The 16823-nt window shown below is 33.3% G+C and overlaps 2 protein-coding genes across 3 annotated transcripts; one reads left to right on the plus strand and one right to left on the minus strand.

Moving 5' to 3' along the window:
* Positions 1-4102: 4102 nt before the first annotated feature.
* On the plus strand, positions 4103-5921 carry LOC140980496 (gamma-glutamylcyclotransferase 2-1-like). The gene is made up of 8 exons (XM_073446338.1): positions 4103-4327; positions 4416-4545; positions 4661-4737; positions 4842-4898; positions 5073-5129; positions 5221-5261; positions 5340-5491; positions 5586-5921. The coding sequence occupies exons 2-8, from the start codon at positions 4437-4439 to the stop codon at positions 5711-5713; spliced, it is 621 nt and encodes a 206-aa protein (XP_073302439.1). The 5' UTR covers positions 4103-4327; positions 4416-4436; the 3' UTR covers positions 5714-5921.
* A 2697-nt stretch (positions 5922-8618) lies between these two features.
* On the minus strand, positions 8619-15166 carry LOC140980495 (plasma membrane ATPase 4-like). Of its 2 annotated transcripts, XM_073446336.1 has the most exons (16): positions 14883-15166; positions 13019-13138; positions 12696-12932; positions 11858-12619; positions 11588-11710; positions 11355-11459; positions 11133-11277; positions 10884-11048; positions 10410-10648; positions 10286-10318; positions 10123-10204; positions 9879-10039; positions 9592-9765; positions 9324-9506; positions 9054-9235; positions 8619-8890 (listed from the first exon to the last, which is right to left on the minus strand). In XM_073446336.1, the coding sequence occupies exons 1-16, from the start codon at positions 14937-14939 to the stop codon at positions 8794-8796; spliced, it is 2865 nt and encodes a 954-aa protein (XP_073302437.1). In that variant the 5' UTR covers positions 14940-15166; the 3' UTR covers positions 8619-8793. The 2 variants fall into 2 exon arrangements, with proteins under 2 accessions (XP_073302437.1, XP_073302438.1); XM_073446337.1 differs by lacking the exon at positions 9324-9506.
* Between the last annotated feature and the right edge of the window lie 1657 nt (positions 15167-16823).

Below are 16823 nucleotides of genomic sequence, written 5' to 3' on the forward strand. Positions count from 1 at the left end.
TACCATGAACGACTCCAGGGCTCACCATGAAAACAAATCCGGATGTGCTCGTTCTATCCTCACAATCTCCTGCATAATCACTATTAGAAAAAGCCATGCGTATTTTCTTTTGAACCTGCTTTATACAAGATTAGAAAATCAATTGTCCCTTTCAAATAACGAAAGATCTTTTTTTGCTGCTAAGAGATGATTTTCCGTTGGATTCTCCATGTATCTCCTAATTAAGCTACCACCATGCATGATGTCTGTTGGAACATTTAATGTTCACAATCTTGATTTTGATGATAACAAAACTTGTTATTTTTTTTTCTAATGATATACTTTAGTGCACAGGAAGCTGAAATTGATCAGGCTTCTAACTGATCAGTTATCGAGCCTAAATTGATGCTTTCAAAGAACAAAATGAAGGTGCCAACTGATTGCCCAAACTGAATCAATCCAACTGATGTATCAAAGATCAGTTGATGAAGAGCTCAACTGACCAGTTCAACTGAATCAGTGAAATCAGTTCAGCTGACGAGCCAACTGATTTCATCAAACCAGTTCAGAGCATCCGTTAGGAATCAATCAATTTGCAGAACACGACAAGCTTACTCAATGGAATCCAGTTGTGGGTAAAGCATCTGTACTGTGGATAGTACAATAATGGGCGTTGCATCAAAGGTTAATTCGAAATGTCCCTAAATGAGTGTCGGAAAAGTCGAGACACAAATTTCAAGGAACACGTTCAAGCTACAACAGATACAATAATTGAGTATCATTATACGATCAAGCCTTCAAGCCTATAAATAGAAGATCGGTGAAGACCAAAGAATATAAGTGAGAAAAAGAATAGAGGGCGTGCTTACTGCTTATCAGCTTATAAGAAGCATTAAGCCTAGAGGGAATACACAAGTCATATTAGCTTAGTGTAGAAGCTATTTTCCCTCAGTGTGTGAGAACATCTTTATGAGGTATTCATTGTTCAGTTCTCACACATACTCACTCACCACCTCCACCCAAAATACAGTATTGCACAAAGACATTAAACTTGTGTATGTAGTCTTTGACACACAGACGTTAAAGATGTGTTGGTTGAAAAGTGCTGCTTTCAGTCTAAGCTAGGAGTTCAGATTAGGCAGTAGCGTAAGTCTTAAGCTGGGTAGGTTTGTACAAAGTATTGTATAAATCAAAGTCTTCTATAGAAAATGAATTCAAGGAGTTGAATTTATATAAAATATTGAGATAATGAATTCAAGGAGTTGAATTTATAGAAAATATTGAGAAATAAATTCAAGAGGTTGAATTTATGACTATTAAATTTTGGATGTGATAAATTCAAGAAGTTGAATTTATGATTTAAATATTAAATTCAAATGATGAATTTATTAAAGATTTAAATTAAATGTAATATGTATATGTATAATGAGCTTGTATGAGTAATAGACCAACATACATATTATTAACGTTCTTAATTGAACTTTAGAAGATTAATTAATTAATTAAACTAGTTGGACTAGAATAATTAATTGATTAAGTCTATTAAGTATTTAATTTAATTAATGGGCTTTAAGCTTATTTATTTGGGTGTTAGGTTTATGGTTAAACATAATTTTTGACTCAAATTTTTTTCCAAAAACCCTAGCCTCCGCCACTTGATTTTTCGAAAATAATCCTCCAAAAGTCCTCTCAATTTCGGCCACCTTGAATAATTTTCAATGTCTTGAGCCACCTCTCATTTCTTCTCCAACGTTAAAATCCTTCTATACTTTCTAGTGCAAGTTGAAAGATGAACTAGTAATCCAGTCGTGGACCAGATTCGAAGATTGAAGAAAGGAGATTTGAAGAACGTACATAGGATTTATAACAAGAGTTACGTTCACTTACACCAGTGTTGTTGGAGCCAAATGAAAATTCACTAAGATAAAAGTTTTAAACATCGTATGTACGTTTATTCTATTAAAACCATACGAGTGCTCAAAACAATATCTTGAATGTCAAGAATTAAAAAATTTTAAAACTTCCGCTGCGTTTGAGAATGAGATAACACGATTCACAACAGTTATGACATAACCCTTCTCTTGCAATTGACCAACACTTGACAAATTACACTTACGAACATAAAAGAGATTAGAAATTGTTTCTTCAAAACCATTTATAGTTTTTATTTTTACGTTTCTTTTTCTCATAACTTCACAGCAGACTGATCACCCAAAATAATAGAAGAATGAAAATCTTCATTTAAATGAGAAAAATGGACTTATTACCACACATGTGGTTGCTGCAGCCTGTGTCCACATATCGAATATCCGGTTCACAATCTTCTTTGACATTACAAGCCATTAACAGAGTCTCTACTACTCTTTTTTTCTGCAAAATTCAAACTGATCTCTCCTTTATCTTGAGGTAACTTAGCGTAACATTCAAAACGATAGTGACCAAGGTGGTGACATCTATGGCAGTGGCACTCTATTTTGGATTTGTCAAACTGGTGATAATGTCTTCTTCCTCTGCTTTGAAAATGTGATGGATCATTATCAATCTTGAATTTTGAAATTGTCGGCTTTCATTGCCTCGTCCTCCTCCATCCCTGTTACCAGCTTCTACACTAGCTCAAAGATATCACGGTCCAATTCCACTCTCTTTCTTTCTGGTGCTATTAAATCTGCCACCCGCAAATTCTGTAACAGGTTTAAAATACCGGGGTGGATGGGTCGCCGCAACATCCTTAAAATATAATTATTATTTCCCGATCCAACACAAAGGATTCCATCTCATTCAGTCAATGCGCCTCCCTGTCCCCAACCAAAAATTCTTTAAAATTTTGTTTTTACTTTTTCAATCAAAATTTAAAAATTCGTTCACCAAATATATAAGAATTAGTTGATCGAAATATGGAGAAAAATTGACGAGTTACATAGAATGTTGCGTAGGACATCCATGTTTATAATAATAATAAATTTGATGTCAATTGAAAATATAAATTACATTTAAGATATTATATTATTTCATTTGATTTTGATTACAATTTAGAGTTTTTGTTACTTTTATTTATTTAATCTTACTATTATCCGTCATATTAAATAAAATATAAATTTTTTATTATATTATATTACGTTTTCATCTATTTAAAAATTATTAAAAAGACTAAAATCCTTTCTGTTACGATTTATGATGTGTTATANCGTAATACATGTCAATTTTGTCTATATTTGACATAAAAAGTAATACTTTTATATGAGTGATCCAAATAGAATAACTATCGCATAAAATTGACTCGTGAGACTATCTAACATGAGTTTTTGTGTTATTTCAATTATGTAAATATCTATTTGCTAAACAATAAAATTACGGATCAATTACAACATATAAATTTACAAACAAAAAGATATAGTTTTTATGTGAAATGTTATGCAACACCAGTCCAGTAAACTACTAATTAAAACACGTGTCTTTCATTGATTAAAATTTTATTTCACAAAACAATTAGCTTTAAAGAAAAAACCAATCTTCAGCAAAAAGCAATACCCATCCATCTATTCCACACATCCAATTTCAACAATGAACACCATTTCAAGCAATAGTCAAAATTGGAGGCAAGCATTAACCACATCACAACAATATCTTCCAGCCTAGTAATATTAACATAAAAACTTTCGTGAAAGGATATCACGAGTTAATTTCGTGAGACGAATTTCCAACTCATATAAAAATAAAATTATTTATGCAAAAAATATTGGTTTAAATGTAAGTTACTCGTCAGAATTATATATTAATTTCTGATGCATATAACTACATTATTCCACAAGTCAGTCAAACATTGATTTAAGAGTCATAATAAATAGCAATAATTATTAAGTCCTATAGGTAATTTGTTGAGTAACTTGTCTAGATTCAATGGATCTAATCCCCCCAATTTTCTTTCTAAGGTTTTAAATGAAGTTTGATCTTATAGGTGTCGACCACACGCTCGGTCCCCATAAATTAGGTGAGAAAGATTTTAGCAGAAACTGAAGTCGTCTAGGTTCAATGAACCTAGAATTTTGTGCTTGAAACATCTAGAAAATTTGTTTTTCACATGGAACATGGAATGGATGTGTTATAATAGATTTTATGTACCTGTCAAAGATGTCATCCACATCCATTACATTGAATTCAAACGTACAAAAGATTTGCGACCGACACCATAACTAGATTCCAACGGTTTCCTCGTCTTCATGTATAAATGTCTTGGATATGATCCCTTCAGCTAAAATTCACATACAAAGAGAGAGATTCAGAGAATCAAAAACAAGAAATCCGATATTCTCTCTTTTCTCTCTTCCTGTTTTGAATAAGAGACTTCCATGTAAGTCATGTTTAAATTTCTGCTGTTTTTTGTTCATTGGTATGGCAATGAGAGTGAGTTGACGTGTTTTTATATGATTTCGGGGCAGATATTTTTTGAGAGGAGAAAGATGGTTTTCTGGGTTTTTGGCTACGGTTCTTTGGTGTGGAACCCAGGATTCGAATTTGATGAGAAAGTTATTGGGTTCGTGAAGGGTTACAGGCGTGTCTTCGATCTGGGTATGCTATCCCAGTGTCTGTTTGTATCTTTGATCTACGTTTCAAATGATTTTTGAATATCTATCGTTAATTATTCACCTAAAAATCGTGATTAATTACTTCGGTTGTGTTTCAGCCTGTATAGATCACAGAGGAACCCCCGACCACCCTGCAAGAACCTGCACCTTGGAAGAAAATGACGGATCCATCTGCGTAAGTTCCAACTCCGAGTTCTGTTCCTACCTTTTTTTTATTTTTTTATGTGTTTTGAGAAGCGGGCTCGAGCTGACTTGGATGATTTTATTTTACTTTTTTAGTGGGGAGCTGCGTATTGTGTGCGGGGAGGGCCAAAGAAAGAAAAGGCAGTAATGGCGGTATGTCCCTTTGATTCTTTGCTAGTTATTTATTTAAATTCAAGGTCACAAACTAGAAGCCAGGAAGATATAGTTACCTGAAATTTAGTATCTTTGCCTCCTTTGTCTGTCTACCCATTCAATTCAATATGATAATATATGGGAGCTAAGATTCGATTTCTTGTGCTGTTTCAGTATCTGGAACGAAGAGAATGCGAGTACGATCGAAAAACCTTGGTTAATTTTTACAAAGTGAGTTACTTACCTTTGAACATCTTGGTAGTTGGTTCCATTTGGTTTTCACGAAAATCTCAACTTTTTCGCTCAAAATTCTTTACTGCAGGAAGATGAATCGGAGCAACCCTTTGTAGCTGGTGCGATAGTGTAAGTAATCTTGTCTGTTTCTTTACATTTTTCGTGCATGTCTTTGATGCAAGACTAATGTACCGTAATTGCCAACAGGTTCACGTCGACTCCAGACAAGATAAGGAACAAGTACTATTTAGGACCAACCCCTTTGGAGCACATGGCTACTCAAATAGCAACAGCATTTGGCCCTTGTGGAAACAACAGGGATTATCTCTTCCTCTTGGAGAAGGCCATGTTCGATATCGGTAACTTTGCTCCGTTCCAACTCTCTGTGCTGTGATAACTTTTCCGAATTAAAACTCGAAATATCTTGACCTTTTTGAGATTATGATCGAACAGGCCACGAAGACGAGTATGTGATTGAGCTTGCAAATGAAGTGAGGAAGGTACTTGGTGGGTTGCAGAAGGAGAAATTGATCGGTGAATCCCATATGTCGCCTCTCAAATTGAAGGCCAATATTGTCTGAACCAATTGCAATTGCAATTGCCTGGGATTCTTGACATTTGACTCACAACAACGGCAAACTTACTTTCCTCTAACAAAGTCTACTATCTCTTGGAGTTTCACTTTTTTTCCATTTGATTTACTTCATTTCTTACCACACAATTGATATTTGAGAGTAAGAGCGCGCTGTAACACTCGGCATATTGAATGAAATATTCATCCTTGTTATTTCTTTATACCAAATACTGAGGTTATTAAGACAAAGTGGCACTCTGTTTCTTGATCACAGAGGAATGGATAATTTTACAGAAAAACATATATTTGGTGGACACGCATTTTATTTGTAATAAATAAATGCTGTCAAATTGATAACTGAATGATGTGGAAAATGAAGAATAAAATGAAATTTGTAAATTCAACAATTTGCTACACTCAAATGAAGAACAATTTGCCTCCGACAAATTGTGATACGAATTGAACATCTAATTGTTCCCTTCGCTTCTTGAAACTATTTCAAAACAAATTTTGGTGAAAAGGGTTCTCAAAAGTTTTGAAAAGGGACCTCTTCACAAATCAAAAGATGATCAAAATAGGCAACTGTTATGTTATACCCATACATTGGATTTGACAAGGCTCATCACAGATGTATCTTCATGTTCAATCTGATCCATCACATCCCTGATACCAAGGACAAACGAAAGTATCAGAAACAAATAATACACCATTTTGGGAGATACGAAATGAGAGAGAACTTATAAAACGACGAATCGTTCAGGCGTTGCTAGGAGTGAGGATTATATGGAGAAAAAGAAATACTCTGGCCGGCTTATTTTAAGGATCGTGTCAGGGTGACCTAATGGCCACTCTCACATTTGTTGGATGGTAATAGACGCGAATTTCTCAAGCTGGACACACACATCACAATTTAAACCTCCACAAATATTTACTTTTCGGTACTATTTTGATCCAAAGAACAGGAAGTTCAGTTACACTGGTGGACTAGATCAAATCAAGGGATAACCATAAAAGCAACATAAACTGGTCTATTTATAACACTAGTAGTTGCACGTGGGTAACGAACTTAAGTACGTTATGAATATTGATTCTAAATTTGTAAATGAACGTAGAAACATAATTTTTCAATGATTATTCAATAATAGATATTATTTCACAGCTTATTTATCATTTTAAACAACCATGATTTAGTTTCTTCAATCCTTTTCTCGCATGATTTTCGAAGTTTTCAGTATCTTTTTCATATTTTTATTTTATTTTTTCTACTTTTTTCTTCGATTAAATTCAACAATCATAACATCATATTTAATTTTTATGTTTGTTTTCATCGTCAAATTTGATTTTGATTAATCTCTTTGATGCTTGTGTGTTTTTTACTATGATCTTCCTGTTTTGTTTATTTGAGTCGTTCACGATTTGGGTCTAAAAAAAATTGGGAAAAATGGAGTGATTAAAATAGATATGATATATATATTAATTTTAAAATTATTGATATAATTACTTGAAATAAAAATTATGAGAAATACAAAAAAATTCAAGAGCAGATAATATATTAGAAAAAAACTCTCTCGAGATAAGGGATGTAGATATATATTTTATTAAGGAGGCAAAAAAAATTCAAAATAATTCATAATCGAAAAAGTCCAAAATATAACGGTATTTTTTCCTTTAAAAAAAACTAATGGGACACATCGTAATTTTTAGATACAAATATTAATATTTCAAATGTTACTAAATGTTTTTAAAAAATTTAAGTCATAACATCATAAAAATATAAAAAAGAATATGCATATATTCACATAATTCTAAAACTAATTTAGAATGTATTTATATCACACACAAAATATATATAATCATTAAAAAGTAATATATAGCAAAACAATATTTTGAATACTGTCGAATATTACAAAAAAACAATTAAGCTACAAAAAATATGCCGCATTACCAAAAGTTATAACTGGGGTAACAATGTAACGTTAACTAAAATATTTTAAAATCGTAAAACAACTCAAACGTCACATTTCGATTGTTCTACCTTGCATAAACAATTATTGTACCTAACAAATATGATATGGATGTTATTTTACATTCTAGAAATCATTTATCTAAATCAAATTTATTCTCACTTATCAAATAATTTCATCGAACACAGTNCAGAAAAGAAAAAAAATTATTTTTTTATGTATGTAATGTAAAGCGAGTTATATATCCATACATGGTACAAGGTTTTCTACCTCCGCAATGAGAGGTACAAGTAGCAAAATCACAATTAAANGACTTAGTAAATTTAATAAGTGGGTAATATTAAATAACAATTTTGTTATTTTGAAATGTGAAAAATAGTTTTTATATATATAAATTCATCATATATAATGATAAATTAATTAATACGCAGAAAAGAAAAAAAATTATTTTTTTATGTATGTAATGTAAAGCGAGTTATATATCCATACATGGTACAAGGTTTTCTACCTCCGCAATGAGAGGTACAAGTAGCAAAATCACAATTAAAAAATAATTTGAGAAAAATATTGAAAAAATGCAATCACATAATAATTTTACGTTAAAAAAATATTCTTAGAAATAATCTTTAACATATTTCAATATCTATAACATATATGATGCTTCTTAGTTCATATTTTAAAATCAACTTATTATAAAATTGACATATTTATATGTAAAATAAAAGATAAGATAAGATATAAATATTAAATATTCATTAGCAATCATCAAAAAATACACTCATTTTAGTAACAAATTTTAGTAGCAACAAAGAAAAATAATGGGTAAATTGATAAATTCAATATGCATTAATATTCAAAGACATTTAAGATAGACAATAAATTACAAAAGAACCCATAAAAAACTATTGATTTAATTTGCATTGAAAATGTGTACATTTTAAAGCAGGAGTCATTTTGTCATTTTTATTTTTGAAACCTAATTACAGAAGCAACTAATTCCTCAAACTAATTAAGTTATCAGACTGAAGCCAATATTTATTACATTGAAGTTCTTCAGTACATGAAAGCATATTTAGTGTATGACGGATCTTTGATCAACCTGTGTAGCGCTCTTGAATTTTGATCAAACTGTGTAGTGCTGTTGAATTGTGTCAATATCCAGTCCTTTCAACTTCACCACAGATTCGACGTGCCCCTTCAGCGTATGCACCTCTCTTAGCCTGCACCAAGAATTCATTTATCCATATCAGAAAACAAAACTTGTGCTGTGACAAAAGATTATAGGAATCTGATTCAGTTGCGATATAAAAACCAGCTCAAGAAACTGAAATGCACCATAGTATTCATTAAACTTGGTCAAAATTCGAGAAACAGGTTGAATACCTAGCAACTTCTGCACGTCGTTTGGCTTGCTCCGCAATCTCAGAAAGCTCCCTGTAGCTACTTTTGTCAGCAAAAATGTTAGAAATTTCCCGCGGTTGAAGACCATGAAGAGTCCTCTGTGCAGCAGCCCATTGTGCTTCTCGTTCTTCTATGCCATAGTTGGACTTAGTTGTAAAGGCAGTCTATCAACAGATTCAATTAAATATTAGCCAAATGGAATCAAGAAAGTTCGGTTTCAGATATTGGATGATTATTGTATTGAAAATGTACCCTTTTTTCCAGAACATTATCCCAAGCCTTTCCACTCAAAATGTATCGAATGCAGAACTTAAGGATGTCAAGTGGCACATATGTTACTACACTATAAAGCCATATAACACCGGCCCAACCCCAACCACATCCTTTGATATTTGCAAATCTCCAGTTAGCATAAACAGCAATTATTGTGGCAACCTGTGGCATTAAAATGGTAGTTTTTACCAGAACAATAGACATTCGATTTACTATAAAATGCACTTCATTGGCACAAGTTCCTTACCAACTGAGCTATTATAAAAGCACCAAGCAAGAACATTCCGGGGCGTTCAGCAAAAGACCAGCTTCGGGACCTTGTCACGAATATGAGTGCCTGACTCACAATACTGACTTGCAGGTACAATGCTGCCATCATTTCCCTCGGATTTTCTCTCAGAGATCTTATGCCAAATGTGTTCTACAGTGGCAAAAATAAATCAAAAGATTAACAGATAAATAAAAGACTTGGTTTCATATGAGGAATGGTTAAAGAGGGAATGATTCAACGTAAATAAGGAATTCGATCCCTACAGAAAAAAAATTGGTATCTTTCATGGCCCAGAAAAACAATACAGTTCCAAATGCCAAGTAACCTCCCAACACAATCCCAGTGGCAAATATTTCTTTAAGTTTCCAGCTGTCAGGTAGCGGAGATGGCTGAACTCGATCCTTTGAAATTGTCATGATAGTTCCTGGAGGTATCAAACATCAATCAAAATTTGTAATATTTTTTTATTTATTTATATGACATGTTGATTGTTGGAACTCATCTCACCGTCATTCAAGATAGCAATGATAAGAACCATGAATGGAGCAAAGTCAAATTTCCATATCAAAGCAATGAGCATGAATCCAAACTACATGAGTAAAAATATCAGACAAATTATTCCATTAAGAATATGGTATAGATGAAGTTTCAGTGTTTCCAAAATGCTCACCACAATACGGATTGTAATTGAAACAGCATATATCTGAAAAAAGATGCAACAAAAAGGTTGTAAATGCTGGGCTCTTCCAAAGAGGATCAAGCTGAATATAATTAAAGAAGGCTGGCTCGCTCACTGTATAATTTTTCATTCTTTGGAAAATAGCCCTGCTAGTTAGCACGGCACTTATTATGACACTCAGCCCAGGTTCTGTCAAAACAATGTCAGATGCACCTCTAGCGGCATCAGTTGCATCAGCAACAGCAATGCCTATATCTGCCTTCTTCAGAGCAGGAGCATCGTTTACGCCATCACCAGTCATACCACAGATGTGTTTCCTTTCCTGAAGTCTCTTCACAATTTCATACTTGTGCTCTACAAGAAAATATATTGAATCATGGAAAACCAGAATTACTGCGTCATTAAACTCTAGAAAGAAGTTTAGCTTGTTTAATAGAGAATATCTAATATGATAGAAACAGAAAATTTTTAAAGTTGATCTTCAACTATGGTTCCATCGAGAGATTGGCTAAAGAGGAAAATACTCAAAGTTCTTTAATAAAAACTAAAACAGTGTCTAATACTCATAGAAGCATAAAAGCAAACTCACCTGGAAATACTCCAGCAAAACCATCGGCTTTCTCGATTAACTCATCTACTGGAAGTCCTGTAACAGATTCATCTCTATCTTGGCCAAGCAATGAGGAAGATGGATACATATTTGTCCCCATTCCAAGCCTGCGACCTGTTTCTTTAGCTATGGCTAGTTGATCACCTAAACAAGAACAAAAAAAATTGTATTATAAATACAGCATCTAACATAATGATAAGCAGAGGGCTAAATGACACTGTTCGTTACCAGTGATCATCTTAACATTCACTCCAAGATTCAGTGCTCTTCTAATAGTTTCTGCACTATCATGCCTAGGTGGATCAAACAACGGCAATAGCCCAAGGAGTTGCCATGGTTCGCCGAGACTCTCTTTTGTTCTCTCTGGAACTTCCTGCATGAGACAAAAATGAAGATAAAATATCTAGAAAAATCATCTTGGATAAATGAATTAAGGATATATACGCAAACCTGTCGGGCAACTCCTAAAGAACGAAGCCCGCGCTCCGCAAACTTTTCAATAACAGCGTGAACCTTTTTTCGAACATCTTCCTTGCTGTTGCAAAGTTCTAATATCTGTAAGGAGGACAATATTATTGTCGTCTCGATAAGTCTCCAACCAAAGTCTTCATATTTTTGAGAAGAAAAATAAACAAATGTCACATTTTTTTCAGCTATAATTTTGAGATGGAAAGGAGGTATACCTGTTCAGGGGCACCTTTGCTGGCACGATGCCAATTTCCATTAGAATCTATGTATGTTAATGCGGTCCTCTTGTCCACAGGGTTGAAAGGTAGGAAATGAACCTCCCTAATACCAGCTCTTGCCTGTCAACAAAAATGTGAGTGAAGAAAAATTTCGAAAAAATTATTTATTCATATACGTGTAAAAGTTCAAACACTGAGGAAAAATATGCAAATAAGTACTAAAAATAAAATTGAACTAATTTTTTTGATATATGAATAATGACTTACCTCCTTTGGATCAGCTAGCATCCCAACAATGGCAGCATCAATCGCATCCTGATTTTCAGTTCTTGAAGCCCGTGCTGCATATAATACAACCTGATCTTTATCTAATCCCTTCACAAACACTTCTATGAGGTTTTTGTCAACAGTCAGCTTATTCAATGTAAGAGTTCCAGTTTTGTCGCTACATAGAACATCCATTCCTGCCATTTCCTCTATGGCAGTCATTCTTTTAGTTATTGCACCCTGTTGTGCTAGCCTGTGGGAACCAATAGCCATTGTAACAGACAAAACGGTTGGCATAGCAATTGGAATTCCTCCAATTAAGAGAACCAACAAATTGTCAATTCCATCCCTATACTTCCGGTGCTGTATTGGATACATGACTATGATCTCAATGAGTATCCCAATAAAAATTGAGCAGATGCAAAAGTTACCAATGGAAGTCAGAACCTTTTGGAAATGTCCAACTTGGTTGGTGCTATCCACTAGATGAGCAGCCTTACCAAAGAAAGTATGAACACCAGTTGCTATCACAACTGCTTCAATCTCTCCTTGTTTACATGTTGATCCAGAGAAAACTTCATCCGATGGGTTCTTGGTGACTGGAAGAGATTCTCCAGTTAAAGCAGATTGATCAACTTTTAAGGGATCTCCATCAAGAAGTCGAGCATCAGCAGGGATGATGTCTCCCAGTTTTATGCTTATAATGTCCCCTGGAACAAGGATAGATGCATCCTGCTCACTCCATCGATTGTCTCTCAGAACCTACATTACATGCAATTTTTAAGCACTTACATTCCCTATATTCTGAAATCTTTTGGAGCATTATTAGTTCTATAACCTTGGTTTTGGGAGCGAGTCCAGCCATAAGAGCTGCTGCAGCATTACCAGCATTGTTTTCTTCAATGAAACTTATCGTAGAGTTGATAACCAATAAGGCAACAATACCCACAAAATCCTGCCAATCTGGGGGCCTTCCATCTCCATTTGCTAGGACGATAGCCATCAATGCAGCAGCTTCCATAACCCACGACAAAGGGTTCCACATAAAGCCCAAAAACTTGAGGACCTTGCTCTCCTGATGAGAATATCACGAAGCACCATTACCGACATTCTTTTGAAATAAGATATAGACGAAACTATTTATATTTTCAGTTCTCACACCTTTTTCTCCTCCAATTTGTTTGGACCAAATATTTTGAGCCTGTTCTCTCCTTCCTCCGATGACAAACCTTCTCTTGTACATTTCAACTGCTCAAACACCTCCTCAATAGGAATTCTTTCCTGTACATTGACATTTTAAAACAATTCAGAAGAAAAACTTGCTTTATGACCTTTTTCTCTCTTCACATTTGTCGGTCATTTTCTTATGTTAATTAACATGTTATAGCAACTAGGAGACTAAAAGATATCCCAAGTTTTGTCGACGGGGAAGCATAGGATTTACTGAAATCCACCGTGCATATCATTTACCAAGACAGCACCATAGAAAAGTTAGAGTCAATGAACAGATAGATTTTACATTCACCAGGTGAAGATTTTGGCCATTGAAACCATTCAACAATCCCAACTCCGCAGATATTTGAAGTTTGTTCACTTGTATGTGTGTATGCTAGCGAAGATCATGGTTTTATTATTGTTACACATTTCTTCAAACAAAAAAAGTTGTGAAAAAATTTAAAATTTCAAAGTACATTAGAACAGAAAAACACTGACAATTGCTGCAATATTGTCATTCTCTACCATTTAACTGCTTTTGGAAGCATAATAAACTGATAAAATATCCCTTAACTTTCAGTATTATTGGTGTAATAAATTTTGGCTGTCAATGGCTCCTATATCTAAACTTGAGCCAGTTTCTGTATACAGTTTTCTCTACCAAGCCTGAAAGATGATGTGATGAAAGCATGTCTAATCTGTTAGGTTTAAAAGTCCAAAAGCTATTTTCTTTCGTATCACTGCCTTGAAAAGACAAAACTATGCACGTGATTCATCATTTACATATAAAATTTAAAAGAATACAATTTCAAGAGTTCGATTATTAAGAAATAAGTACCAACATGAAATAGTTAAAAATTATTATGGTCATATAAAAAAGTATCTCACATAATTTTTTCCCTGTATAATCATTAGAAACTCATACAAAGTATTAGCAGTTCAAATTTTCAAGAATTGCACACCCTGATGTGATATACAAACATAGTTTGCCAATTTTATTAAGCAAACAGTTTTGGTAGAATCACTGGTTGGCTATCATTATTAATTACACTGTAATAAGTGAATCTTTTTCTTCTTTCTTCAATTTGGAATTAGAAACAAATCAACGATCATCCACGTGCAGACACTTATGGGTCGCAATAACAAATCAATCGACGCAAGAAGACCAAACACAATCCTCAAAGAAGAAGAATACCAAACGCAAACAGTCGCTCATAGTGTATGAAGAATGAACTTGACGATTTATGAATTTATGAAAATCCAGGAATTTGGTCACTCAAATTTTCAATATTTCTTAGTATTTCTCATCAAATGAACGACTGTCTTGATCACTGGTTTCCATGTTTCCTGTTCCGAAAATGAAAGAAAAACGCACTTTTCTACCAATTTTACCAACCGACTTGCACTACAGTGGATGTTCGGAATATGAAAAACACAAAAAAATTACAGAAGATACATGTTCTTAGTTTTTACCTATAGTACTTCAGGATGGATGAAAGGGAAATCATGGAAAACAAAGAAAGGCCTGCCTTTTAGGCAGACACATACGACTGTGTGAGTTTTTTCTTTAAGTAGAGACTAGCCAAGGAATCAATGCAACCACGCATAAAAACATGCATTATGATTTGACTCTGAAATCAATCAAACCCACCATTTCTTGGAAATGAAATCACACAAAAAACACAATAATCATGCACACTTAACGTAAAATATAAAACAAAAGGGAATAAAAAATAATATACAAAAAGCATTCTCAATATATATATATATATATATATATATACACACACACACACACACAAAAACGAACCAGATCAACAGCTTCATTTTTTATCTCTTCAAGACTGAGAGGCTTGGTACTACCCATCTCGAAAGACGCTGAAAAAGTGGAAAGGAATTCAGAAGCTTATTTTAACCCCCAAGAAACCAACAACAATGGCTCAAATGGAACAAAAACTGGTCAAGAACACACCGTCTCTTATATAGAAGAGAAAAACAGAAGAAAAGGTTTTCGAGAAAAGACAGGATTTTTTATAGTGAAAAGAGAAAAAATTTGAACTTTGTTCTTGATGGAGTGGAGAAATGGAACGGATGACTGCTAGGGATGGTAATGGGTAGGGTATGGGTCGGATTTCATACATCTATCCCCATATCCATTTATTAAATTCATACCCATACCCATACCCATCGGGTATTGAATTTCATCCCCATCCCCATACCCATCGGATTATCGGATACCCATACCCTACCCAAATACCCAATTATCATATACAATTGAATTTTTTCAAATTTAAATTGTTTCAATGAAGTTATGAATATTTAAAAAATTATTTAAATGAACAATAAGAAAAATTATTCANTATCAAACCCGCCTCCATACCCGAACCCGAAAATCCCCATACCCGATTACCCAATTATTTAATCGGGTCTAAAAATCCCTCCATACCCTCTTCTATTCGGATCGGGTATCGGATCCTCCAACGGGTTCGGATGAAATTGCCATCCCTAATGACTGCTCCGCTACGAGTCTAAAGCTTTACCAAGAGTCCCTTATAAATCCTACGAAATAAAAGGAAAAGAATCATTTATTTTATCATTTATTATAATCTCACTTTTTAAAGGGATATGACCTACACTACTTTAAATTTTTTTTTTTTAAAAATACATGATTAAAATTATTTAAAAAATATATAAAAACTCATATAAAATCGTCTTACTAGTCAATTTTGTGAGATAGATCTTCGACTCGAACCAATTATATGAAAAAATATCATTTTTATATAAAATAATAACTTTTTAATTTAGTTATTGCTGAGTGAACCGTGAGATCGTCTTTCTTTCAAGAGTTTGAAAAATATCTTTGCATGGAGGAGATGATTATATTTGTGTCGCCTAAACCGGAGAGTAAATGTAAGTTTTGATGTAAAATTTGATTTTTTTTTATTATAGGAAATGAATATTTATTTTCTTTCCAAACTTTTTCCACGACTTCAACACGTTGGTAACAATGTATCTAACCTTAATTGCATTTCCAACATTTATTTGGAATTAAACTTGTCATTTCATGATTAACGTAAGAATCCATTTATGGTATATTAATTTTAATCATTGGATCAATTTAAATTCATCAACCCTTGTCCGTTTGTGGAGTTTTCTATCAATCAATTGAATTTGGTCGGTATTTTATAAAAAAAATTAGTTAATCTTCATTTTTATCGATTAGAAACATGGAACATCCTTCAATTCCGCATTCATTACACACAAGATATATGTCTAGGTCTCCTATGGGACGTTCCGTGACACAAAATAGATCGATCCAGTTAATATTTATAGGGAAAAATAATAATTCTGAAATAAAAAAATATTTTTCAGTCAAATCAACATATATTATATAATATATTTTTAACATAAAAAGTAAAATTTTACGCTCAAATCAGCATATGTTACACTATATTTATTAATCTTTGGCACATAAAAATTAAATCGAAAATTCATTTCGTAAAATTGACATATGAAATAAATCTAAAAATATATTCTTCCTTTATTTAAATATATATCTACTCATGTCCACTCTTTCTTCAATTTTTTTTTTCAAATTTAAGATTGGCAAAAACTTGTTTGAGACAGTCTCACGGGTCATATTTTGTGAGATGAATATCTTATTTGTGTCATCCATAAAAAATATTACTTTTTATGCTAAGAGTATTAATTTTTATTGTGAATATCGGTAGGACTGACCAGTCTCACAGAT

This window comes from Primulina huaijiensis, chromosome 7 (assembly GCF_012295235.1).
Source record: "Primulina huaijiensis isolate GDHJ02 chromosome 7, ASM1229523v2, whole genome shotgun sequence".
In the NCBI taxonomy this organism is placed as follows: Eukaryota; Viridiplantae; Streptophyta; class Magnoliopsida; order Lamiales; family Gesneriaceae; genus Primulina; species Primulina huaijiensis.